General features: G+C 39.8%; 2 protein-coding genes across 4 annotated transcripts in view; one reads left to right on the plus strand and one right to left on the minus strand.

Moving 5' to 3' along the window:
- The window catches only part of DHX29 (DExH-box helicase 29), a 36,311-nt gene extending 17,321 nt beyond the window's left edge, over nt 1-18,990 (minus strand). For 2 of the 3 annotated variants that reach the window (XR_006291244.1, XM_037902800.2), the window contains exons 1-13: nt 18,570-18,990; nt 16,329-16,402; nt 13,732-13,845; nt 12,475-12,604; nt 11,431-11,570; nt 10,642-10,767; nt 9,989-10,115; nt 9,526-9,681; nt 8,672-8,837; nt 6,943-7,063; nt 5,346-5,948; nt 1,040-1,183; nt 753-929 (exon numbers count right to left, since the gene is read on the minus strand). Coding sequence is in view for 2 of the 3 variants with exons in the window: in XM_037902800.2 (XP_037758728.1) it covers nt 753-929; nt 1,040-1,183; nt 5,346-5,948; nt 6,943-7,063; nt 8,672-8,837; nt 9,526-9,681; nt 9,989-10,115; nt 10,642-10,767; nt 11,431-11,570; nt 12,475-12,604; nt 13,732-13,845; nt 16,329-16,402; nt 18,570-18,759 (2,268 nt within the window). In the remaining variant the exon portion in view is untranslated. Of the gene's footprint in view, nt 1-752; nt 930-1,039; nt 1,184-5,345; nt 5,949-6,942; nt 7,064-8,671; nt 8,838-9,525; nt 9,682-9,988; nt 10,116-10,641; nt 10,768-11,430; nt 11,571-12,474; nt 12,605-13,731; nt 13,846-16,328; nt 16,403-18,569 lie in introns of those variants that run through there. The other variant, XM_037902801.2, reaches the window with a different exon arrangement.
- MTREX (Mtr4 exosome RNA helicase) overlaps nt 18,889-27,393 on the plus strand; it is a 100,326-nt gene continuing 91,821 nt past the window's right edge. Inside the window, exons 1-4 of the mRNA XM_037902802.2 lie at nt 18,889-19,289; nt 19,895-20,032; nt 22,264-22,330; nt 27,095-27,157. Coding sequence (XP_037758730.2) covers nt 18,907-19,289; nt 19,895-20,032; nt 22,264-22,330; nt 27,095-27,157 — 651 coding nt within the window. The 5' untranslated portion in view covers nt 18,889-18,906. The remainder of the gene's footprint in view (nt 19,290-19,894; nt 20,033-22,263; nt 22,331-27,094; nt 27,158-27,393) is intronic.

Consider the following 27,393-nt stretch of genomic DNA (forward strand, 5'->3'; position numbering starts at 1 on the left):
CAGCATTAACAATGCTGGATCACAAAAATAAATTGTGATGGACTGTGCATTTAGTGTACTGTATGTGGTATATCAGAAACCCTGTAAGCAGCATTTTAGTTATTTTACCTTTTTTTTCCACAAATAAAAATGAAGACAATAACAAGTAACTGATAAATTTAGTTGGTCATTAAATACTAGATGACTGGTCCACTTAATTCAGCAACAGAGCTATATCAGTCAGTATTGATGTGCAACAATTTGCATAGAATACTCTCTCTATATATTGCTTTAACGTTACTTGGCATCTCAAAGTTACTAAGTATTCGATAAAAAATTATAAAGGTGAAAGAAACAGTAAGAGGAGAGACATTTTGAAATGCTCACATTTTCCTCATCATCAGAGCCTAACGCAACAGAACACATCAAAGAAAAATGGCAAGCCTCAGGGCCACAGAAACAGAAGGAACTTAAAATTTGATTTTCATTTAAAAAAAAAATATGTACAACAATAAAAATGGTGTTTTAGAATTTCTGTGGATGGTCTGAATTGTCAGAGGGGAAAAATGATGTAAATCCAAGTACAGAGTTCTGTTCGTAGGACCACTGAAGCTATTTTAGGATTTTTAAAGATAAAAAGGGCTAAAATGGTTTTAAATTCAGATGAAAGACTACCTTCTCTTGCTGCTGTAGCAGATACAACTGGATGACATATTACTGGGTAGATATAAAGAAACATTTGTGTGGGTAGATATAAAAAAACATTTACCTACCTCAACTGGGTAACTCCTTCCTGAAATCCTTAGAATGGGACAGTGGGTGAAATAGCTGGAAAACTTTTCACTGTCTACAGTAGCACTCATTAAAATCAAATGCAGATCTGAACGTTTATGCAAGATCTCCTTCAGAATGATTAGCAAGAAATCAGACTGGACACTTCTTTCATGAACCTTGAATTAAAAGGATGTAGAGAGTGAATTAGTCTGGAGGTATAAATAAAAATAATTCCTATGAAAGATACAATTGTGCAAAAGCAAAGTAGAAGTGAGAGAATGCTAACCTCATCTACAATAACGTGAGATACATTTGAAAGAAGACTGTCATCCTGAAGTTTCCGAAGCAAAACTCCTGTTGTACAGTATAATAATCTAGTAGCTTCTCCCGTTCGGGATTCCATACGGATTTGATATCCACACAAGGAATTCTACAAAACAATTTATAGGATAGCATTTAAATGTATAGTGGTTTAAAATACTAGATATACCACAGATACACAAAGATTAAAATGAAAATTAAACACTGGTTTCAGGCACTGCATAAACTACTAGTAAAATAGCATGGTGGATTTTTTTCAAATCCAAACAAAATTTGACACAATTATTAGTTTCTACTTGGTATAAATTAAGGGAGATCCTGGACTAGAAAGTTAAGTACATTGACAGTTACCAATAAGGCAATTAGAATAGCACGTGTTCAGCTCATATTTAAAGCTTACTATGACCAATTAATAAATCCTCACAAAGCCCACATATTGGGAAACTAAGGCAATGATCTTTCAGTGCAACTGTACCAGTGTCACACACACGAACATGACCCCCTCTCAGCAGGGCTGGATTAACTCTCCTGTGGGCTCAGGGCTATTAGATTTTGTGGGGCCCCTGTACACAAATCTTTTTCCTAATTTAAAACAAAATTATCACAGTTATGGCATCGAGGCTATTAACGCTATACTAAACTTGCCTTTTAATTAACAAAGCCATTCTGTGGTTACATTTCAGTCTTAAAACATGTAGAATATAGTTAATTCAAAAGAGCCTACTTCTTACCTCAGAACAGCTGTTATATTAGTTTCTTTCTGGGAGGGAGTTTGGGTGCAGGAGGGGGTGATGGGTGTGGGCTCTGGGTGGGAGCTTGGTGCAGGTGATTCTGACCCAGGGCAGGGGGTTCGGGTGCAGGAGGGGGTGTGAGGTGCAGGTTCCGGCCAGGAGGCACTTACCACAGGCAGCTCTCGGGCAGTGGTGCAGCAGGGCTCAGGCAGGCTGCCTGCCATACCCCCATGCTACTCCCGGAAGCAGCCAGCTGCTGGCATGTCTCTGCATAGCCCTGGGGGGGAAGGGGACAGCATGTCTCCGTGCGCTGCCTGCGCCTGCAAGTGCCGCCCCCACAGCTCCCATTGGCTGTGAGCTGGCCAATGGGAGCTGTAGGGATGGTGCTGGGGGTGGGGACAGTGTGCGGAGAGGAGCAGCGTGGGGCATGGCATACAGGCAGCCTGCCTGAGCCCTGCTGCACCACTGCACTTTTAGCGGCCTGGAGATCGTGATCAACTGGCAGAGGCTCCAGAATCAGTCAGTCAATCGTGGGGTTGCTGACCAATGAATCTCATAAATTATGGATTTATTTTTGCGGGGACCCCCTTAGCCCAAGACCTTGGGCTGCAGCCCTTAAAGTCCCTGCATTAATCCGGCCTTGCCTCTCAGTATTACACGATTTGAGCCAAACTGAAAATGTGGAAAAAACAGTGATACTATGGATGGTATTTCCAAAACAGCCAAAACCAAGAAGTAGAAGAGGTTCAGATTAGTACCGAAGTTACTGGATGCTAATCCAGGCAAATATTTTGCATTTCGACTGTACACAATTAAAAATGTAAAAAGTACAAAAGGGGTACAGCTCCTCAAAAATCCATTGCATATTAATTACCTCACACATAAAAAAGCTGTATTCCTATCATAGTATCTATTCACTTATGATAGCCATTCATTTTCTACAGCCACTGTAAGAAGTTCTACTTTGTTTTCCAGTACTTTTAAGATATAAAATTCAGAATGTAAGACCACAAGCTTATTTTAACCAGAACAATAGTTTAAATGGGCCTTTCAAAAGGTCAAAAGTTTGAAGTTATAGTCCCATTAAAAAAAAACAAAAAAACAAACAAACAGAATTTAACTTGACCTTGGTAAGTATATTTTTAAAAATAGCTTATTGGAAGAAGGATGGAGTAACTTCTGCTGTGTTATTAAAAATTCCAGGATATGAAGATAAAATCCAAAGGAAGGCTCAGGTTAACTCCAAGACAAATTAGAATATTTGAGAAAACCATTATTAGTATTCACTTGTGAAAGCTATTCCCTGCATCTCACATAATGAATGTTGGAACTTCTTGAAACATATAATTTCTGTAGGAAAATTGATATTGTGTGAAGTTTTGTTTTTGATAGAAATTTCTATCTTTGAGTATTGCATTTTCTAAAAATAGTAAGAAAGAAGTACTGTACATAAAACAAACACTTTACTCTGAAGTTAAAACAATTTTTAAAATTTGTCTTCTTCCCTATTAACAGAGTTAGTGTAGTTGTCTTGGCATTGTTCATTGTGAAAATCAAAAATTTGTCAACAAGCTATGCAGAAAGGGTAAATAAATTTACTTTCAAAATATGACTACTTTATATTTTGTACACGTTTTGAATATGTGCTCCTACATTTGTTCGGGAGTGTGTTTAGAGAATTCACATATGCTCATTATTAGTTAGTAGGGCTATCAATTAATAGCAGTTACCTTATGCGATTAACTAAAAAAATTAAACACGATTAAAAAATTAATCACGGTTAATTGCGGTTTTAATTGCATTGTTAAATATAATACAATTGAAATTTATTAAATATTTTGGGATGTTTTTCTACATTTTTAAATATATTGATTTCAATTACAACACAGAATACAAAGTGTACACTGCTCACTTTATATTATTTTTATTACAAATATTTGCACTGTAAAAAACAAGGAAACAGTATTTTTCAGTTCACCTCATATAAGTAGCGTAATGCAATCTCTTTATCACGGAAGTTGAATTTACAAATGTAGATTTTTTTGTTACATAACTGCACTCAAAAACAAAACAATGGAAAACTTCAGAGCTACAAGTCCACTCAGTCCTACTTCTCGTTCAGCCAATTACTAAGACAAAGAAGTTTGTTTACATTTACGGGAGATAATGCTGTCCACTTCCTATTTACAGTGTCACCAGAAAGTGAGAACAGGCGTTTGCATGGCACTTTTGTAACCGGCATTGCAATGTATTTATGTGCCAGATATGCTAAACATTCGTATGCCCCTTCATGCTTTGGCCACCATTCCAGAGGGCATGTTTCCATGCTGATGATGCTCGTTAAAAAAATAATGTATTAATTAAATTTGTGACTCAACTCCTTGGGGGAGAATTGTACGTCTCCGGCTCTATTTTACCCGCATTTTTCCATATACTTCATGTTATAGTAGTCTCGGATGACGACTACTATCTTTTTAAGTATACTTTCACTGCAGATTTGACAAAATGCAAAGAAGGTTACCAACCTGAGATTTCTAAAAATAGCTACAGCACAATATCCAAGGTTTAAGAATTTGAAGTCCCTTCCAAAATCTGAGAGGGATGAGGTGTGGAACATGCTTTCAGAAGTCTTAAAAGAGTAACACTCCAATGAGGAAACTATAGAACCCGAACCACCAAAAAAGAAAATCAATCTTCTGCTGGTGGCATCTGACTCAGATGATGAAACTGAACATGCGTCAGTCCGCACTGCTTTACATTATCATCGAGCAGAAACCATCATCAGCATAGACACATGTCCTCTGGAATGGTGGCTGAAGCATGAAGGGACATATGAATCTTTAGCGCATCTGGCATGTAAATATCTTGCGATGCTGGCTACAACAGTGCCATGAAAACACCTGGTCTCACTTTCATGTGACATTGTGAATAAGAAGTGAGCAGCAGTATTTCCTGAAAATGTAAACAAACTTGTTTGTCTGAGCAATTGGCTGAACAAGAAACGGACTGATTGGACTTGTAGGCTATAAGTTTTACATTGTTTTATTTTTGACTGCAGTTATTTTTTTGTACATAATTCTACATTTGTAAGTTCAACTTCCATGATAAAGAGATTGCACTACAGTACTTATATTAAGTGAATTGAAAAATACTATTTCTTTTGTTTTTTACAGTGCAAATATTTGTAATAAAAAATAAATATAAAATGAGCATTGTACACTTTGTATTCTGTTATAATTGAAATCAATATATTTGAAAATGTAGAAAACATCCAAAAATATTTAAATAAATGGTCTTCTATTATTGTTGAACAGCGTGATTAATCGCAATTAATTTTTTTCATTGCTTGACAGCCCTATTAGTTAGTAATCCAGTGTTTAACAAAAAGCAAAGGAAAATGCATTTTAAGGAAAAGGAAAGAGGTCTTTAAATAAAATCATGCTAAACATCATTATGTGGCTTCCACTATGTACAGAAAAATAAATTTCCTATAAAACCAGTTGGTCTAAGCTGTTAGCTAGGAATCAAGTAGTAGCTTACTCTTCCTCCAGGTCCAGTTTCACAGCCCATTTCTTCACAAACTCTGGTAGCCAGACTCACTGCTGAGATCCTTCGGGGTTGTGTGCAGACAATATTACATTTACTTGATCCCCCCACATTTAGCAGCAAATCCTCCAACAAGAAATGGGGCACTTGGGTACTTTTGCCACTGCCTGTTTCTCCAGCCACAACAACTACTCTATGCTTTTTAAGAGTTTCTATGATTGAATGTCTGTGTTTAAACACAGGTAACTGTTGTCTCTCCTTTAAAAGTCTCTGGTATCTGCAGGAACTTTGAAATTTTTTAAACAGTATCCTCACAGGTTCCAAATCATCTGTGCTTGTGGTTTCAAGAGAGAGTCTGTTGAAGTCCTCTTCGGAAACTAAGTTTTCCCAGGAGTCCTCAGGATCTTCTGATACTTGGGGTTTGTTTTCAGACTGCTGCTGTTGCTGCTGCTGTTTGAGTTTGTTTAATAACTTAGAAATAAAATTATCACGAGGTTTGTTAGTTTCTAACTTGCTTTCTTCTTCCTTTTTCTTTTCAGTTTCACTCCATTCTAACCAAACATCTCGATATGGGGGAGGCAGCAACTGATGGACCGACTTTAGAGAAAACAGAAAAAGTGACAATATGTATTATTCTGTAGTATTACTGATATTTCACCTACAAATCAATTTAAAAATTCTAGAAGTTACCTTAAAAAAAATCTTTAAGAAATGAAAGACTATACCACTGATCCAAATACTTAAAAACTTCCTCTCTATAGATGCAGACTTTAATCACTTATCTTCAGAGTCTGTTTGGGTACTTTCTATGACAACATTTTTATTTGAGACCTCAAATCTTCCCTTAAATATGTTGCTAGTATTTGATTGCAGCTAAGGAATTATTAGTTTTCCCAAATCCTACATTTAGGATAAAGATATATAAAAAATAAAAACAAGGAAAAAGTATATATGAAACTTAAGGAGTATCAGTTATTTGAACAGACCATATAAAAAATGTACAATAGAGATGTTTAAAGGCTTTTTGCTTTTACACTGTCACAAGGATTGTACGTCAATTGACTGTTTGATTAAATGAAAATATTAAGTCTTCTATACTCTGATGCAGAAGTATTGCTGTTTTACTTATTCGACAACTATACTGCTGAACAGTAGACAAAAGATAATTTCTCACATTATCAAAAACTATTCCAAAGAACAACTTAAATACCAGAGCTCACTAATTCTTTTTAAATGAGCAAGTCCAACAAGTAAAGAGGGGGGGGAAGTTGAAAGTTCATATATTTGTAACTATGTTGAACATCTGTTTCTACCTGTGGGTACTGCAACTGGTAGAAAATGTTTTTAACTTTTTACAATATTTAACTATTACACACCATGAAATCTTGCCACACGTTACGGCCTCACATGATTATGTTTGGCACCTTCAGTAAGGACAAGTGAACGTGTAATTTACAGGGAGAATTCGAGCTTGGAAAATCTTTACTGATTCAGATTTTTTAAAAGATGAATGTGGATATCATGTCAGAAAATAAAATCTTAATGTGAAAATACATTCCATCCTAAGCATCTAGTGTAGTGAAAATCTTACCTGTCCTTTTACTAAATGATAGAGAGCCAATGTAGCAGCCAGATGCTGAGCTTGCATACTATCCTCTGTCACAATTGTAGGACACACTGCCATTACATCAACTGACTTGGTAACCCTAACCCTTCAAAGATAGAAAAAACAGTTCTATAAAATCATGTTTCAGACAGACATTTCTATTTACTAGTCAGGTGCAGCACTAAACCTACAATTTTTGTTTTATATGTAACATTCAAATAAGTGGAAAGTGAAGGTTATCAGACAAAGAACATTACACAAATAAAATCATTAATGGTTAAGGGTTCAACATAAAACAAAGAAAAGTGTAGTAACAGTTTTATGGAACTGATCTCTAGAGTAGATTTCAGTGACCTGTAGGGTTGTTTGTTTTTTGAAAAAGCAAAACCAAGTAGACCTTCGATAAAACTTAAAGTGACCTACTTGTGGAAACAAACATTTACAGTAACTCCTCTCTTAACCTTGTAGTTATGTTCCTGAAAAATGCTACTTTAAGCGAAATGATGTTAAGAGAACCCAATTTCCCCATAAGAATGAATGTAAATAGGAGGGGTTAGGTTCCAGGGACATTTTTTTCGCCAGACAAAAAAACGACTACCCCCCCCCCCACTATAAGTTTTAAACAATTTAATACTGTACACAGCAATGATGATTGAGAAGCTTGGTTGATGTGGTGAAGAGAGTGGGATATTTCCCAGGGAATGCCTTGCTGGTAAATGATGAACTATCACTCGGCTGAGCCCTCAAGGGTTAACACATTGTTGTTAATGTAGCCTCACTCTGGAAGGCAGCAGGAATGGAGGGAGGGGAGACAGCATGGCAGAGACACAGATACACACCATGTACGTGAGAGAGAGACAAGCATTGCCCCTTTAAGTGTGCTGACACCAATCTAAGTAAACTGCCTTTTTAAGTAGATCAGCAAGTTGAGACAGCAGCTGCTGCCAGCAAGCTCCCTCCATCCTGAGCCTTGTCATGTCCCCACTGAGGAGATGGCCTGATAGGGTAAAGGAACAGGGGGGAGGAAGGGGAACACCCTGACATTAGCACCCCTATCCCCCTGCCCCTTGCACAGCAAGCAGGAGGCTCTTGGGAGCAGCTCCCAGGGAGAGGGCAGGAGCAGCATATGGCAGTAGGGGGGCGGGGAGGGAAGGACAGCTGAACTGCCTGGCAATTGACAGCCTGTTGGGTGGCTGCCACACAGGGAACTTAGGGAAGTGGGGAGCTGATAGCAGGGCTGCCGGTCCACCCTTGTTCCAAGCCCCTAACAGCTAGTTCCAACAGGCTGCTCTTTCTGCAAGCAGTGGACAAAGCAGGCGGCTGCTGAACAACGTTATAAGGGAGCATTGTGCAACTTTAAACGAGCGTGTTCCCTAATTGATCAGCAATGTAACAAAGTTAACTGGGACGACTAAGTGAGGAGTTACTGTACTTAGATAATGTGAGCATTATTGCTAAATATTGTCTGAAAGCTAACCATATGTAGAGCTGGGTAAAATTTTTCAACCAACACTTTTTTCAGTAAAAATGCATATTCAGGGACACCGATTTTACAAATTTGTGTAAAATTCATTAAATTGCATAAGTCAAAAAAATTCCCAAAAAATAAAATTCTAAATATGTATGTTTAGAGTCATTCAATTAAATGTAAGCAGCTAGCATTTAGATAGTTAAATGAATCAGTAGAAAATTCAGCTTTACTAGAAGTACATACCTACATTTCCAATATCTACCCACCGGAACTTTTTCAAAAGAAGGATTTGGACTCTTGGGGAAATTTTTCCTGCACCAATCGATCAAAAACTGTTTAGGAGATTTACCAGTCCAACTTCGAGCAGTGTAGTCAAAATTCCTTATATCTCGAGGCTCCCTCTTTTTCACTGAAATGGTAAAAACAAAATTTACATTATTTTAGATGTTCACATGGAGGCTCCAAACGTTAATTCTTGAATGAACCCAAAGTAATTTTCCTCTTGACCTAGGCATTTTTAGTAGAAAGTAAAATTTTTTTATATTTATATTTAGTAAGGACTGATACTAGCCACTATCAGACAGAGAATACTGGTTCAGTATGGCAACATCTATACTTAATCTTAATTATAGAAAATCTGGCACACTGCTAGAATTCTTAAAAAGAATACTAGATTTGATCTTGGTGGTTCAGGACCAGTATAGGATATAACTCATTCTTGTTGCTATATTTAAACAATAGTCAAAGGTTTCAACCATTACAGATCTTTGTTGAAGAAAATTAACGTCTAACTGGGTGACGCAGTGAAACAGCACATTAGCTTTCCATCTACAGAAAGATGCATTCAAATCATGATCTGACTCGTAAGTGACAATTAGTGGCAAAACAAAAAAAACTTTAAAGCTGCTATGCTACAATTAATATTTTGCTTTTAAAGCCAACTGGGAAGTTAAATCGGCTCATCCTATCTTCACTGTAATCCAGGGTTTGGTGTCCCAGACCATACAGAAGAATGCACAATCCAGGGGCCATTACAAATCTTTAGTTAATTGGAGTACAGTAAATGAAGTTTGTATTGTTTTGAATTTCAATCATACCCTTCTCTTCCTCTGCAGCAGCTCCAGATTTTTCAAGCAAGTTCAGGTTCAAATTAGCTTCAGGAGGCAAAGGAGATTTTTTCTTTTCATTTTGTTGTTGGTTTGAAATTTTTATAGCTGGATTAAACACAGGATGTTCTTCTAGTGCTGCCATTTCTGCAAAGAAAAAACAGTACCTCTTTCCTTTATGTGCTTATCACTGACCCTTTGAAAAATGTGACAGGTTGGACAGCCAGAAATGCACCCAGTAAAATCAGTTATTTTTTGATATCTTGGGTCACACCAAAAAGAAATTCATGAAGGTCTGCAATTCATGCAATGATGTGAAACCAATTAAAAGGTACTTAAGGTATCATCTTAAGGAGATTTTTCCTAATAGTTGATAGATTTACCAGCAAAAGTGTGACTGAATAATTAAAAATGTAAGTTTATTAAAAGGTACAGATAATTTGAATGTCCATACCATGCTGAATTCTTCTTATTTTTTCTTGTGCCACCTTCTGGCTTTGCTTGTCTTTATCTTGCTTGGAGGAACTTGCCTGTTCCTTTGCTTCCAAAAGCTTTGTAGCCAAATGCAAGTATCTTTCATTCTGTTCCAAACAAGATCATTAGTTACGTCCTAGATATTTTGCAAGTGAAATTAATTACAAACTACATAACAAAGCATATTCCCTCCCAACCCCCCCGTCCACACCAACACAATATTTATATGAAATAAATCCTTTTGCGAGAGAATGAACAATTCTAATTTCATGAATAAAAATAAAAGACTAAGTGTGGGAATGGAAAACAACAGTTATCCCACTTGTTTAAGTCTCTCAAGGGACTGCATTTTCCTTTCTAGCACTATGCACCGAAAGTTTTGCATTCAACACAAAAACAAAAGGAAGAATGACTTAGGAAGCATTACTTCTAGAAGGTTTTTTTTAAACCCTCCTCCTTCTGCCTGCAATGCTGTCAAAACTACAAAAACTAAGACAACAATTAAATCAGTTATTCAGCCCTTGATTTTCAACAAATACACACATACAATAGAGCCAGAGTTTACAGATAAATACCACATGAAAACTGCCATTTGAAAGAAAGACTCCCTGTACAAATTGCTCTCCGTCTTACAGGGTCAAACTTTTCCTCATCTTCTGATTTTTTCACAGACTCGCTTTTCTCATCATCACTCTGTTGCTCAGCATACTGTAGAATCCATTCCTTCATACTCATCTCTTTGTCTTTCCCAGTACCTCTCTATTAGAAAGAACAGCCACGATTAAAAAGATAATTGTAAAGGAAACTAAAAAGATTTAATCGCTGTTTTGGTCAATATTTGAGAAATTCAAAACAATTAAAAAAAATGAAGATGCTTCTTGGATCTTGCAAAATATCACACAATTTATATATATGCCTTTTTGATGGTAGGATAAATGTTTTACAACTACTATGGGGGAAACAGGGAACGGAGGGAGAGGGGGTTATGTGGGGAATCTTGATTAAGATTTAATAACTTGTGATACTGGACTCCTAAACCACAGAGGCAAACTTATATAGGCACAAATCAATAAAAATTACGTCCAGCGTATGTGTTGTTCTATGGAATACAGCAGTTGTAAATAGAATTAATGGGTTGTGGGGACTGGAGAGTAGGAGATTTAACTGTACTGGGACTTTGTATTTTTTCTAGCAAGTCAAATGTTACCACCAAAACTTCATAAACCTTTCATTTTTTGAACTTCAAGTTACATCTTTATAACCACTCCACTCTAGAGACTAGAAATCCTTCTATGTACTTTAAATTACTGAACACATAGGATAGGATTTTTGATAATCTTCTATGTTGACATAACTCTGCTCCTACTAAAGTCAGTGGGAGTTTAACCATTGAAAACTCCTTCTCATAATTCCTCAAATTACCTTTATTTCAGGGCCATCTTCCTTCTTTTTGTTGTTTGGTAACGGAGGAGTTTCACTCCGTGGCACAGGAGAACGAAATTTTGCTCTAGGTTTGTGTTGCTCTTCTTCAAACTGCTGACTGAATCCTTCAGGTAATGCATCTTTAAAATAAAATGTAATTCCAAGTAACAGAAAAAAATAACTGAAGATACTTTCAATGGCACTGGGTGCAAACTAAAAATAAGAAATAAACATCATGTAGGACTGAATCAAACCCAGGTCTTAATATTCACCTGAGCAGATATTGATTTCTGCTTATTATACCTATTTTGTAGATGCATAAATGGAGGTAAAGAGAGAGATTAAATGACTTGCCCAAAGTTAGGCAGAAAGTCCAAAGCACAGCTAGAAAAAGTAGCAACTCTGGAGCACCTGGTTCTAATTACTACTAATCCTACTGAAATAAACTTACTACTATACTGCACTCCCACACCACAGTGATTGCTATTGCTCTTGTACAATAGGGTCAAACCACCTATAATTCACATCTTTAAAGGCAACTGTAGAATACGAGGCCCTCTTGGGGATTTTCTATCTGTATTTATGATTTAATGAATTTCTTTGAGTCTTCTGAGGGACACTGTGGTGCTAAGATTTCTCTGCTGCAGAGTGCTTCTTCAATCTACAATAGGAACATACTTCCATGCTATCTGCAGTGTTGTCATAGCCTTGTTGGTTCCAGGATACGAGACACATGAGGCAATATCTTTTACTGGACCAACTTCTCTTTCACCAGCAGATCTCGGCCCAATAAAAGATATTACCTCACCCACCTTGTCTTTTTCTATACCATATTTTTATGGAAACTGTTTTTCTAGAGTATACCTAATGGTATTGCTAGTGAAAGAAAATGGAAAAAGGGAAATCCCTGCTCTTACGAAAAAGTGGTACCATACACTGTCATAGTAACTAAAAGCAAGACAAAACTCACTCAATAGAAATCAGTTACAAACGATTCAAAAAAACTGTGGCACCTAAAAGTCACTTCTCAGGCATGATGCTTACCATCAGAAAGGTTTAAACAAAGCCAGTCAAGTGCAGAGTGAAGATCACCGCCATATAAAATTGTATTTTTCATAGCTTCCTCAATGTCCTCGGTCTTAAAAGAAAATCCTTGCAAAGCCATATATACATCCTACAAATAAAGATAATTAGTATGTTTTAAGAAGGACATTGATTTAAATTGTAGAAATAACGCCAATTTAGAAAAAAGTTTGTAAAATGCTGAAAAGAGAAGAAATTTGGTATTAAAAAGATGCAAACTGCAAAGGTACAGGCATCAGAAAGCATACTAAAGAATAAACAAAATTCACTATTTAAGATTATTGTTAAATCCCATTTAAAATAAAAAAAATAATTCACACACCTAACCAACCAGAAAAACAAGGGTGGAAATCTCCATCAATGATCCAAAGACAGTGTTGCGATGAGCATAGCTCCAGGCCACCCCCAGCTTTTGGAAAGGGGAAAATTCTGTCCCTAGATCCTGCATGCGGACTCCAGCTTTTTGTTATTGGGTATCTGATGGGAGTGGAGCATCCCTTCCATCCACCTGCTAGATGGGAACAGGAGTTTGTGTTTCTTCACTCTCACATCAGGGCTTCTTGGTTAGCATGAGGGGGAGGAAACAACTACTCTATTCTTTCTCCAGTCTCCTGGCTGCTATGGAGTAACAGTCTCTGGTAATCCCTCCCCACAGCCTCCATACCAGTCCTCTTCTCCAGAGTAAGCTTAAATGTGCTAATTGCATTCCCAAGCATGAAACTGACATTACTTGACAGTTTTATGACTCCCCATAGGGATTTGACTAGAGCCATATGCATGCTCAGGAAAACACTGCAGCTATTTAACTTTAGAAGGTTCTTTGTCACCATAAGAACTAGAACTTCTTAAAATGAAATCTTAAATACTGAAAAAATAGGTGGTCTACAGTCATACTTGCCAAGAAGAGCTTCCCATTCACCACTGGAGTTTTCAAACCCTCTTATGTTCCACTCAAATTATTACTTATTTCACCTCACACCCAAGCATCTTCAACTATTGACTTACACTGGCAAGGACATTCAACTGGCCAATTACATTTGATATCTGAGATTTTAAAGAGTTTTTTAACAAAATTATGTTGTATTGTAAAATGAGAAAACTTGGCTTACACCAAATACTAAAGTAAAAAGTGACAGAAAAGTAACCTATTTACGATCACTGAATAAATGTTGATCTAGATTTAGAAAAAGAAAAAAAAAAAAAAGATTTGTACTCCACCTGTAATTTTTTGGCAGTAAGTCTTCTAGAAATCATTCCCTTGTCATCACTTTGCTTTTTGTGCTCATTGATGACTCCAATAATCCTTTTTTCCAAGTTACTGTTAATCACTACCTGTGGAGACAGATACTAGTCATTACAAATTAAATAATATCTTACAAATATAAACTAAGATACACTACAACAACATCAGAGACAGACAAGATAGGAAGGTAGAAGACTCCTTACCCGCAAAACCCTTTATCTTTCCAATTCTCGCCTACTTTTGGAAACCTTTCTTATGTGTATTGTTGGTCAAGATACTAGCAGAAGAGTGAATGTTCTCTGTTTTTTTTATTTATTAAAGTTATGATGTTCTCTTAGCTTTCTCCACATTCAGGTTTCTTTATTAAAGAGGGGGCCTATTTTGCTTTTAGGGAAATACAATTTCTTCACATGAGTGGGAGCCAAATAAATCTTTTTGACCAGATGAAAAACAAACAAACAAACAAACAAACAAACAAACCCAAAGACAAAGAACTAGGACTTAAACTGTCAGCTATCTAAACATACAGTAGCTCTTAGAGAGGTTTAACCAAGATAAATATACAGATCTGCTTGAGCACCACTGAAACCATTAAGTGAGACCTGGGCCTCCAGCTTAAATTTAAAGTTTTGGTTTTAGTTTAAACCAAAACACACATATTAAGATCCAAAACAGCAGGCAGTCAGCAACTGAATATTGCAGGTAACTACTTTGTGACTTGCTCTGTGAAATAAGCAAATGGACTCAGTTCAGTTCCTGCTTTGCACTCTTGCTAGCGGTCTCTGCAGACTCAAAGAATTGAAAGGATGTAGAAAACAAACTATACTCTCACTCCAAAAAAATAGCAGAAGCAGTTTCAGCTAACAAGAACATGGCTTTCCAAAAGAAATAATGTCCTGTACCAACTAGATCACTAAAGTCATATTATATTAATTTTGTATAGAAACAAGTTGTGACACGATCTTTGACATATGACAATATTAATTTGAAAAAAAAAACTGTCAAAAACAAGTGACTTGATCAGGCCGCAATATTTGGCTATTTTCAACATCCTTTGAATACCTGTCGTTTGTAGACTATTGACCAAATCCTGCTTGCCCTTAATCTTTATGTCAATCTTATTGAAGCTGCTTAGGTAAAGGATTAGATCTTACATAGGCAACAAAATCCTGTTATGATCACAAACTTTATGTCAATAAGAGACTAAAATCCTATAAAAAAAACCCACCATCAAAAGAAACTGGTTTTGCACAGCTCTTTGGCATGCAATATATTTTTACAATACACCAAAGTTAAATTTCAGAGATCAAATATTTTAAAGTTCACAGAATTCAAATTAGACAAAGTTTCCTCATTATGAAAATACTAATATGTCTTGACTGTTTTCTTGAAGCTGCTCCACCCTTCACATAAAACTCAACAAAAAGTATGTCTGCAGATTTCTAGAGTCCAGTACACTTTCATGTGCTACAGACTAAAAAACAAGAAAAAATTTTTTCCTGTTAGAATTAGGTACAGTAAATCCTCGCTTAACGCTGTAGTTATGTTCCTGAAAAATGCGACTTTAAGTGAAATGATGTTAAGCGAATCAAATTTCCCCATAAGAATTAATGTTAGGTTCCAGGGACATTTTTTTCATCAGACAAAAGACACACTAAGACAGACAGACAGAAAGACTCTCTCTCTCCCCCCTATATATATATATATATATATATATATATATATATATATATATATATACACACACACACACACACACACACAGAGCAATGATGATTGTGAAACTTGGTTGAGGTGGTAAAGTCAGAGGGTGGGATATTTCCCAGGGAATGCCTTACTGCTAAATGATGAACTAGAATAGCTGAGCCCTCAAGAGTTAACACATTGCTGTTAATGTAGCCTCACACTCTACAGCACAAATGGAGGGAGGGGAAACAGCATGGCAGACAGAGAGACAGACACACACCCTGTGTGTATGTGAGAGATGAGCATTGCCCCTTTAAGTATGTTGACTCCACTCTAAGTACACTGCCTTTTTAAGGAGATCAGCAAGTTGAGACAGCCCCTGCAGCCAGCCCGCTCCCTCCATCCTGAGTTCTGTAGTGTCCCCCTCCCTGCTCTATGGAAATTGGGTAAGCAAGGGGCAGGAGCGGGGGGAGGGGGACACCCTGACATTAGCCCCCCCCACAGCAAGAAGGAGTCTCCCGGAGCAGCTCCAAGGCAGAGGGCAGAAGCAGCACATGGCAGCAGGGGGAGGGACAGCTGAACCGCCGGCAACTGATAGCCTTCTGGGCTGCTGCCTCAGAGGGAACTTAGGGGAGCGGGAAGCTGATAGCGGGGCTGGTCCACCCTGATTCCAAGCCCCCACCAGCTAGCTGCAACTGGCTGCTCTTTCTGCAAGCCGTGGACAAAGCAGGCAACTGCCAAACAACATTATAAGGGAGCACTGCACAACTTTAAACGAGCATGTTCCCTAATTGATCAGCAACGAAAGTTAACTGGGATGACTTTAAGTGAGGCGTTACTGTACGAGGAAGAATGAAGCTGTTTTTTTCTTGAAAGACATACTCACTTTAAGGATAGATTTATCCAGATTTGCAGCAGCACTAGAATCAGGTGTGGAACCAAAACTGTAGGTTTTTGGACCTGCAAATTCCAAAGAAATATTACTTAAACGAGCAAAGCAGATTGGAACACAATTTAAACATCTAAAGCAGAAACACATGGCCTGCCTATAGTGTAGGAGAAGGCATATAACATTTTTTGATAAATAGATGGACATATCCAACCCTTAAGTAACTACTTTATTTCAGGAGTTGCTTGTGAATTAATACATTTTTCAGGTAGAGGATTTATTGCAACTGAAATTTTTAAGCATCTTGTGGCATATGGTTTGACTGGGATTCCATAGGGTTTGGTAGACACACATGAATTCTGGCAAAATTTTCTAGTATTATAATCTTCTGGATTATACTTTCTGTTCACCTCCCTATTCCAGAGTTGACTTTACATATAGACAGGGCCATACCAAATTCATGGCATTAAAAACTCGTCACGGACCGCGAAATCTGGTCTCCCCCCACCCTACCCGAAGAATCTGGTCTTTTGTGTACTTTTAACCTATACTATACAGATATCGCAGGGGAGACCAGCGTTTCTCAAATTGGGGGTCCTGACCCAAAAGGGAGTTGCAGGGGGGGTCACAGTACTGCCACCCTTACTTCTGAGCTGGGCGGCCTTCAGAGCTGGGCAGCTGAAGACTGATAGCTGTTGGCCGAGCACCCAGCTCTGAAGGCAGCGCCCTGCCAGCAGCAGCACAGAGGCGTGGCAATACCATACCATATACGGAACTAAATGTCCAACTCGTTGGCTTAGTTTTCTATCATATTCTTCATATGTATAAAGACATACAATACTCCTATTCACAGAAAGCTCTTAAAAAAATTAACCTCCCAGTGGCTTGGGAAAAAAAACACAAGATATCGTTTATATTTTTAACTGGAAGGTGCATTAGAAGCCCTATAACTATCCAGCTCAATAGATCTGCAGATTTTACTGAATAAAATATGTTTTTACTGCTTTTTACTCCTATGAGCCCTGGAAAGCAAGCACAGTTGGTGGCAAGTGAGCTGGATACTATTCTCTCATGTTTTATCAGAAATGTTTACTTCAGTACCAAATTCTGCCCACAGCAACACTTGTGTAATGCCGCAGAAGACAAAGGGGCTGCAGAGGTATCACTGACTGTGATGCTGACTGCAGAACGCCCATTACTGGTAATCACAGTGTTGGCAATTCATATGCATCTGAAGAAGTGGTGTTTTACCCATGAAAGCTTATGCTCATATAAATCTGTTAGACTTTAAGGTGCCACCAGACTCCTTGTTGGTTTTGTGGATACAGACTAACACGACTACCCCCTGATACTTGGCAATTTATATGGTATGGGAGGCTCTTGCTCTTCCTAAAGCTCCAGCTTCTTTGATTATAACTCAATCTCAACTTTCATTTAACAACAGTGTTGAGCCCTCCTGGCTGCAGGTGGAAATCTGAATCGTAAAGGCAACTCCCATCTTCATCGTTTATTTTTTATTTAAAGTATCCTGATTTTTCAGTCAATCACATGATCCGTGTGGGTCCAGCTCATGACTTCGGAGGCCTTAGGGCTGCCCGTACTGCAACGAGGCATAAAAACAGCAGGAGCCCAGGCCAGCTCTCAGTGCCCAGCGAGTTCCCAGCAGCAGCGCCTGACTAAACCCGTCCTACCGCGTGTCCCGACTGCACCGCCGTGCCCTTGGCCGGAGGGTGACCGCGCCCGTCTCCGCGGCTGAAGGGGGGTTTAGCGCAGGGGAAGGAGGCAGCTGCTGGTCAGCTTACTGAAACAAACCATTGTCTTTGACTGATGGTCAGTGGAAAATGGCGTACTGAGGAAAGAGCTGTGGGAGTATATAGACAAGATAGTGGGTGGGGTTCGGTCATGAAGAGTGCTGTAGACCTGTGATGGCTGTAGAAGTGGATAGAGGTCTTTTAAGACTGAATTTTCTTTGTGCTTGCTGGGGTAAAATTAGTCAAAGCGTTCCAAACAGACTAGAATTTGTAAGTGTAAGGGAAAGTGCGGGACGGGCAGCGCCGCAGGGGCCAGACCAGTCCCCGGCCGCTGCAGCTGCGGACCCGCGCCGGAGCCTCCCCTGAGCGCAGCGGCCTGTGGGGCTGGGAACAGCGCGCGGAGGGGGCAGGCGAGCGGCGCCGGCCGGCCGCGTGCGGCGGGCAGGCAGGTGGGTGGGGGGAAGAGAGGGTCTCTCGCCGGCGCTACCTTGCTTGACGCGGGGCTCCTTGGATACCAGGGCCGGCCTCACGGCGGGTCTCTTGCCTGCAGCCTCCCCGGCGGCTCCGGACTCGGCAGCGGCTTTAGCCCTGGCAGCGGCGGTGGCCGCGGACACAGCGGCGTGAACGGCCCCAGCCCCCGCGCCGCCCCCCTTGTGCTTCTTGTTCTTGCCGCCCATCGCGCCCGCACAGCAAGGCGGCCAGCCGGCCCCACAGACACAGCGCCGGATTTTTTACATCCGGGTACCACAGAGCCTCACCCCCGCGCTAGGAGCTATATTCTGATTGGCCGGAACCCAGGCGCGCTTGCTGGAAATCCGGACTCTATGGTCTTTACAGCCACTTCCGGCCAAAGGTCACGTCAGGATGCTGGTGGCGCCGCGATGTATTGTGGGATTGCCTGTGTCTGGGAGAGCGCGGTATTGTGGGAGAACATCTCGTCTATCTCCAGCCGTGGGCAGGGCGCCTGCGGGATTTCCTCCCCGGTGCAGGCCGGCTCGTGCCGCGCGCGCCTTCCCCTTCCGGCGCAGTGCAGGGCCGGGGGAGGAGCTCTGTGGTGCGCGCGGGGCGCTGTGGGACAGGCTGGAGCGATGGCGGACGCCTTTGGAGACGATCTGTTCAGCGTGTTCGAGGAGGATTCGGCCGCCGCCGCCGCCTCTGCGGCCAAGAAGGGCAAAGCGGCCGCGGCCGAGGCTGCCAGCAAGGCCGGGTGAGTGGCTAGTCGGCGCGGCCGTGGCTCTGCCCTCGGTGTAACCCTCCCCTTCCCCCCATCCAGCGCCGGCTCGCACGCGCTGGGGCCGGGGTTGCGCTCGTCACCACGGCGGGGGCCGAAGGGACAGTCCGGCTCCCGGGATGCAGCGCTGCTTTCCCTACAGCGGTGGGGTTGGCCCCTGGGTTGGGGGGTGCAGCCCGATCCCGCCCCGGCTCCCGCTTAGGCGGTACTGGAGAGTGTTGGCCACAGGCCGTGTTTATGTCCGTTTGGGGCAGAGGCGGCCCCTGGCCGTTGTGGGGTTAGTGGGGATTTACATCCGTGTTGGATTTTGGCCCCAGCACGGTCAGTGCGGTACATGCACACGGTCTCTCCCGCAGGCAGTTTGTGATCTCCGCCAAGAGCGTGGGGCTGAGGTGAGTTTGGCATTTTCCAGAAGCCATTGGAGAGATTTTTTTTTTATGGTTGCAAACATTTTCGACAAACACGGGTTCCCAAGCTATACCCCACCGTAGATAGCAGAGCCATTCTCCTTCCCCCACCCTCACCCCCATTAGAGGTATTTTAAAGGCAAATCTGAAATTTAATGTTTGTTTGCATTACAGGAAACGTTCAGATGGCAAATCTCCAGCAGGCTCTACGAACATCCCAGGAAAAAACAAAAGAGAGGCAGAGGTTGATAGCACGGATTATGCTATTTTTGGAAAGAAATCCAAGATAGAGGATGTTTCAGAAGATATTAAGTAAGACTTATTTCAGAGTAACAGCCGTGTTAGTCTGTATTCGTAAAAAGAAAAGGAGTACTTGTGGCACCTTAGAGACTAACCAGTTTATTTGAGCATGAGCTTTTGTGAGCTACAGCTCACTTCATCGGATGCATAGCATATCGTGGAAACTGCAGAAGACATTATATACACACAGAGACCATGAAACAAAACTTCCTCCCACCTCACTCCCCCGCTGGCAACAGCTTATCTAAAGTGATCCTCAAGTAGAGCCATTTCCAGCACAAATCCAGGTTTTCTCACCCTCCCCCCCCCCCCCCCCCCACACACACACAAACTCACTCTCCTGCTGGCAACAGCCCATCTCCCTTTGAAACCCCTCTTTATAATGCGCATGATAATCAAGGTGGGTCACCTCCAGCACTAATCCAGGTTTTCTCACCCCCCCCCCCCACAAACTAAGTAAGACTTAGTTTGTTATCTGGTATAGGCAGAGTTTTCACTGTGAAGGTGCTCTGAATTATATCACAAGTTAAAGGTCTAGAGTCAGCATTATTTAAATGAATGAGAAAGCTTTGGGAAGTTATTAAGTCAGACTACTCTCAGGGAAGAGCAGTTGCAATATTGGAGATCTTAAAGAGCTGTAAAGGCGGTGACTACAACAAACAAAAATGGTTGGTGAGGTTTGAATGGCTACTAATAAGTGTTGCCATTGGAATTTGATCAACAGGTTATTGGTTGAAGCCACCTTAAAAGTGATGAACTTGTGGCTTGTGCTTTATAGAAAGGGATGGGAAAATGAGATATGCACAAGGAGGCAGCTGCTGGTCAGCTTACTGAAACAAACCATTGTCTTTAACTGATGGTCAGTGGAAAATGGCGTACTGAGGAAAGAGCTGTGGGAGTATATAGACAAGATAGTGGGTGGGTTTAGTCATGAAGAGTGCTGTAGACCTGTGATCTTGTGGTGGCTCTAGAAGTGGATAAAGGTCTTTTAAGACTGAATTTTCTTTGTGCTTGCTGGGGTAAAATTAGTCAAAGCTTTCCAAACAGACTAGAATTTGTAAGTGTAATGGATTCTTGCCCACAGTGATCAAACCACTATGTTTAGTGCTGGCCTCAGAAACGTAGAGAAGGGGGGTGCATGCTAATTTTACTAATACATTTTATGTATAATAACATATGAGGGGTGATTCTGGTCCCTGCAGCCTGTTGCTTCAGGGAAAGAACCACCTAGCCACTTGTGCTATGGCAGGGGTTCTCAGATTTTTGTACTGGTGACCCCTTTCACACAGCAAGCCTCTGAGTGCGACCCCCCCTTATACATTAAAAACACTTTTTATATATTTAACACCATTATAAATGCTGGAGGCAAAGTGGGGTTTGCGGTGGAGGCTGACAGCTCGCAACCCCCCATGTAATAATCTCATGACCCCCAGAGGGGTCCTGACCTCCAGTTTGAGAACCCCTGTGCTATGGTCTATGCACATTTTAATTTTTTTCCAGTGGACTAAGTCAATGGAGGGTTTTGCATGCATTTTGGGGAATTTTTGAACTTTTACTCTTTGCAAAAATTAATTAAATGTTGCCGCATCACAGGGAGATAATGAGTCCTGCATTTTACAGATGGGAAACTAAGGCAGAAAGCCTGTGTTTTGACCAAGAGCAAAAAGTTCATGTTGGAGCTGGGAGAATGTAGGAGTTCTCTGTTCTTAGTCTTGTGCCTTTTCTATTAGGCTACATTGCCCTGTCACATTGTTGAGGTGTCCCCTCCTTGTTGTCATAAGTGGGACTGTCTGCTCAGCAAAGGAGCTTGCCAGTTTCAGTTCAGGCTGCTGCCTGAGAAGCAGTCTAATTTCTGAGGTACAGGAAATCAAGAGGGGAGTCTTGTGAGGGGGGATCTGAAAACAATAGTATACACACCATGCCTATACTTTGCTTTGTTCAGTTTTGAAGACTGTTTGACTTAAGAGGCTTTCAGCATATGCTGACTGCTTTGAAGGTGGCATTGATAGAATAAGGCAATTTTTATGATTTATATAACTAATTTTAAAAATTGTGTTGCAAATCCAAAAATGGTGGTTAAAGTATATTTGTTAGCAGTTTTGATACCCTGTAGTAGTTTTGGTGCCAGTTCCCTCTGTCATAATGTCATCTTTTTAAATGTTTAATTTACTGATGTAAGAATGAGATGTAGAAATATGCTCTCAGTATAGTTTGATAGTGCTAGTTAACTTTTCTTTATTTAGTCTGGCAGACCTGATGCCGAAAGTAAAGGTGCAAGCTGTTGAGACTGTTGAAGGTTGTACACATGAGGTGAGCACCGTAAAAGCATTTATTTTATGGTGTATAGAATTTTGTTTTATATGAATGTCTTGTCTTTTACCTTTTTGAGTTACAACTTTTCAGTGAAGCTCTTTAATCTTTTTACTATAATCATTACTATCTTAATTTTTGGTTTGGTGTTTTTGTACTCTCTACATTTCTACACTGCCTTTCATCTGCAGATCTCTAAGCATTTTATGTTAACACTTACGGAATACTCATGTTTTTGATTTTCTGTAAAAGATAGAGCAAATGGCCTTATAAAGGGCTTAAAATTCAAAATTAGGCTGTATCTTTCGGACTTGCATTCTGGTATCACCAATTAAGCTTCTCAACACCCATTTCAGTGATATAGAGCTTACTCAACCCACTTCTGCTGTTAAACTTGTAAGAAAGCAGCTGACCATGGAAACCCTTAAGTCTCTATAGCCTATTATATATATGGTAGGCTACCATTCATTTCCTGTGTCTGGAAAGTGCTTCACAGATTATAGTTGTTGCTGTAATGATAATTGAACCTATCAATGAAATAAGAAAAGGAGTACTTCTGGCATCTTAGAGATTAACAAATTTATTTGAGCATAAGCTTTCATGAGCTACAGCTCGCTTCATTGGATGTGTGCAGTGGAAAATACAGGCTAACACGGCTGCTACTCTGAAACCTATCAATGAAATGCAGCTACACTTGTGGTGGAGTGCAGCTCTTCAACGGTGCATGATAATACTACAGAATAGTACAGGAAATGAAAAGAACTCGTCAAATCAATGTAGACGTAAAAAAGGCTTTCGCAGAAAACAGCGTGCTAGTGCATGGTAGGCAGAAAGTGGGAAAAAAACTAGTCTGTTTTCACTGTTTGTTCAGCTTGAGTGTCATTAATGCTGAACAAAGGTAATTAGTTCTACAAAAAATCTTTGTTAATAAAGATTGCTCGTACTGCTGGTGACTTCTTAAAAATATGTAATTGTTCTTTATATTAACGTCCCTTTAATAATCTAGTTCTAATTAAAACTGGTGGTTGCAATGGGGAGGATTTAAGATGGATGGAATAGATTTGCCTGATCTGGTATTTAGCCAAGACATCATGTTTAAAACCCTCTCTGGAGTTATGAAAATAGCTGTCTGTGTGTGTAACTATGACTACTGTGTAGCTCTGCGAATGTAAATTACTCCTGAAATTCTGCACCACTACACAATGCAGAATTTGCACAGAATTAATGTTTCTCTCAGAATTTTATTTTTTCCCACAGAGTAAGACGGAGAATATCGTATTGCCCTTATATAAATCCATGGTATGCCCACATCTTGAATACTGTGTATAGAGTGGTCTCCTCATCTCTGAAAAGATATGCTGGCATTAGAAAAGGTTCAGAGAAGGGCAACTAAAATGATTAGGGGTTTGAAACGGGTCCTGTATGAGGAGAGATTAAAGAGGCTAGGACTTGAAAAAAAAAAAACTTGAAACTGAAGCTTAAAGACAAGAAAATCACTGTTACCTTTGATGAATGTTGTGATGATGAGGCAAGATCAGTTCTGAACGTACTGTTTGCACCATTAGAACCTGAGTGCAGTGGGCATATTAACTCCTTTTTTGTGGATACAGTGTTTTTAGATGCTGTTAATCACTCAACAGTTTCACAGGCTGAGGTCAAAGCAGTAAATGAGAACCAGATTGATTATGAAAACATTCTAGTAATTGATATTGACAACACTAGTTACATGAAAAAGGCATTTGATTCTGTTTTCTCTATGCCGTTTCCAAATTCTGTGTATATCACCTGTGTGGCACACATTGTTAACTTAATGGGTGAATCATTTAGTAAGGCTTTTCAGCTTGTTTTACATTTGTAAGGTGCTTCAAAAACACATTCTGTAACTCTGGTAGTAGGAAAGAGAAGTAGTTCTGTTTCATGATCCAGAAACTACAAGAGGAGTCTCCAGATGCCAAAGCATCCATACCTCCTAGACCAGGTGGAACATGCTGGAACAGCTAGTTCCATGCTGTTCAGTATCACTCTAAGAACTTTCAGTTCTACAAAGAGCTCTTTAATAAAGAGTGCAACAACAGCTCCCCAGTTTTGGTGCAAACTATTTAGAAAATGCTGAATGATCCAACTAAGTATGCATTGTTGAAAGTACAGATCTCTTTTCTAGCAATGAAATGTGAACAAATTCTCAGTCTAAGTCTGGCATTTGAGAGCTGGAAGCCTTGCACTGTTAAAGCATTTGACCTTCTGGAAGAACTACAGATATATTTTAGTTCACATATAGAGTGCCCTTCAAAAAGTACCTCGGAGTTCTTCAAATTTAGGGAGGCAGAAAACTTATCTCCTGTTGAAAGACTTGCCTGTCTAGATCTCTTTAAAGAGGTATTCCATGAAGCTTCTGATAAGCTTGGTAAATATTTGTCATTTGGACAACCAGGTCTGAATTTTCTGAAGGCCTGTAGGTTATTTGATCCTCATCCTGTTTATATCTTGCCAGAACACTGAGTATTTTCAAGCAATACCTGGTTTTTCTGAGGTAACTGAACATGAGCTAAAACTATACTGGGAAAAAGTTGTGCCTGAAGCTATTCGTAGTCAAGCTTTTTTTTGTAGACCTCCAGATGTTTTGGCTTTCAGGGGAAGAAAATTCCAAATATTGCCAATCTGGCCTTGAATTGTGTAAATGCTGTCTCAAACTCTGTAGATGCAGAGAGAATTTTTTCACTGTACAATTTGATCCTTTCTGCCAGGAGGAAATCACTAAATGAGAAAAATATGAAGGCTCTTTGTTTTCTGTGCTATAATTTAAATGAAAATACTGGATTGTACTGAAATGCTGGACAATGATTAGCAAAAATGTATGACTTACATGTGTGAAAATGCTGAGCAATGTAAAATGACATTCTACTTTATATTTTGCTGTTTGGTCTTCTGTAATGTAATTTTTAAATGAAAATCCAGGATTATAACTGAAATGCAAGGTATTGGTTATCACGTATTGGTAACTTAACTTTCATGTGTTTAGGAAATGCTGAATAGTTATTGGAACTTTTTTTTCTGTATTGTAGTTTAAATGAGTTTATTACTCAAAGACAGGACATTTGTTACCAAGAATGTGTATTTTTGGAGAGCGCAAAAGGATCTGAGCAGTGAATAGGCTGTTTTGTATGTACTGTGACTTTGCAGGGTTTCTCTAATTTTTTGTTTCAATAATGGACAGATGTAGAATTCCAATGCATGGCTCAGGGAGCTTTTTATTTCCCTAATTTTATTATTTTTTATTATTATTTTTTATTTTTATTTCCCTAATTACGGCACTCTAAGCTTCTGTTGACCTGTGCTGTGCCAAAACAATAAACCCTTGCTAACTGAGTTAACAGTGCTCCCACACTCTGACCCCCTATATTAGCACTACTCACAGCTGTCTCTCTAGCCCTACTAACTGAGCTTCTCTAGACCTATAACTCCGCTTACACACAGGCTGGAACCACAGGCTCTCTCGATGAGTGCAGCAGTCTCTCTCACACTGTACAGTAGCACTTCATCCTGAGCACCACTCTGCACACATCTGATCCTAGTGGTGCCGCCCTTCCTCTTTTAGTCCCTGCCAGCCTGGACCCTCCCAGCTATTGCTGCCCCCTGCCTCCCCAACACTCCTGTCTGTGCCTGGCATAGGGGCACACCTACTACTTCTGGAGACAAAGAGATGTTGGCTGGAGAACCATGCACACAACCCAATCCACATAAATGTGCATGCACGCACTTGCCTCGACATGTCTTTAGGAAATGCTGAATAGTTATTGGGACTTTTTTTTCTGTATTGTAGTTTAATTGAGTTATTACTCAAAGACAGGACATTTGTTACCAAGAGTGTGTAACTTTGGAGAGCGTGAAAGGGGTCTCTACCTGGGGGTTTCTCTTCCCCATGCTAATCACCTCCTATCCTACAATTAAACTACCGCTAACTCACCAATCCCCCCTCCCACTACAATGGTGTGACCCAAAAACCTTACAAGACACGCAGAAGCTTGAACTTGGACAAGGCATGACAGATGCTAGCGCCCTCTTAGGTCAGGTCGTTACAATACTTTTGTATAATGACTTTGTTTAAATGAAATGCTTAATTTCACTGAAACAGAAGATAACTGTCAACAAAGATACATCAAGTTCTGTATTAATATGCCCAGTAAGGAATCTATTTATCAAAAAACATTTCCTGAATCTTTTTTGTTGTCTGTATTGTTACAGACATACTTGCTGACAGGTATTTTGAAATACACTGCCAAAATAATTGAAACGGTTGTGATTATATTGTGTTACTTTGACTAATAATATGCATAATTTTAAAATATTGTGTGCAGAATTTTAAATTTTTTGATGCAGAATTTCCCTAGGAGTAGTAAACAGTAGCTTACAGTCATATATTGCAACATTCCTTATCCTGAATTGCTAACAATCTAAGACAAGACAAAACAGTAGATAATACACCAGGAAAAGGAGGGAATGGAATTTATTAGTGATTGCTTGAAAAGATGGGTTTGAAGAAGAGGGAACATTTGACATGTCAAAACATAAGAAGCAGTGTTATAGAAGTTGAAAAGTCAAAAGTAAATTCCTGTGTTTTGTTTGTCTCCTGAGTCTTGACCCACTCTGTTTAGCTTGATAGTACTAATTGAATAGTAGTTTGAGTCAGAGTGGCTGCATTGTAATTAAGAATCACCTTGAACACAAAGCATTCTAAAACTTGGTGTTTTTTTCTGTTTTTGTTAGGTTGCACTTCCTGCAAATGAAGACTTCATAGCCCTCAAGCCAAGAACTGGAAAAGCTTCAAAGGTGTGTGATAGATTTAAAAGAAAAAAAAATACAGATTTATAGCCTATAGGCTATAAGTAGATAAATGGGGATAAATGGGCCCTATCAGCAGCAGTGAAGTAAAGGGAAACCTTTAAAAAGTGGTCTCTGCACTGAATGAGTAGATTAATGTTTGTCTTTAATGTAATTTTGGTTAGAGCTAGATGGAGAGATTGCTCTGGTTTGGTTTCCATCACCCATTTGGCAGCATCATTCAG

This window comes from Chelonia mydas, chromosome 5, assembly GCF_015237465.2.
Source record: "Chelonia mydas isolate rCheMyd1 chromosome 5, rCheMyd1.pri.v2, whole genome shotgun sequence".
NCBI classification, from domain to species: domain Eukaryota; kingdom Metazoa; phylum Chordata; order Testudines; family Cheloniidae; genus Chelonia; species Chelonia mydas.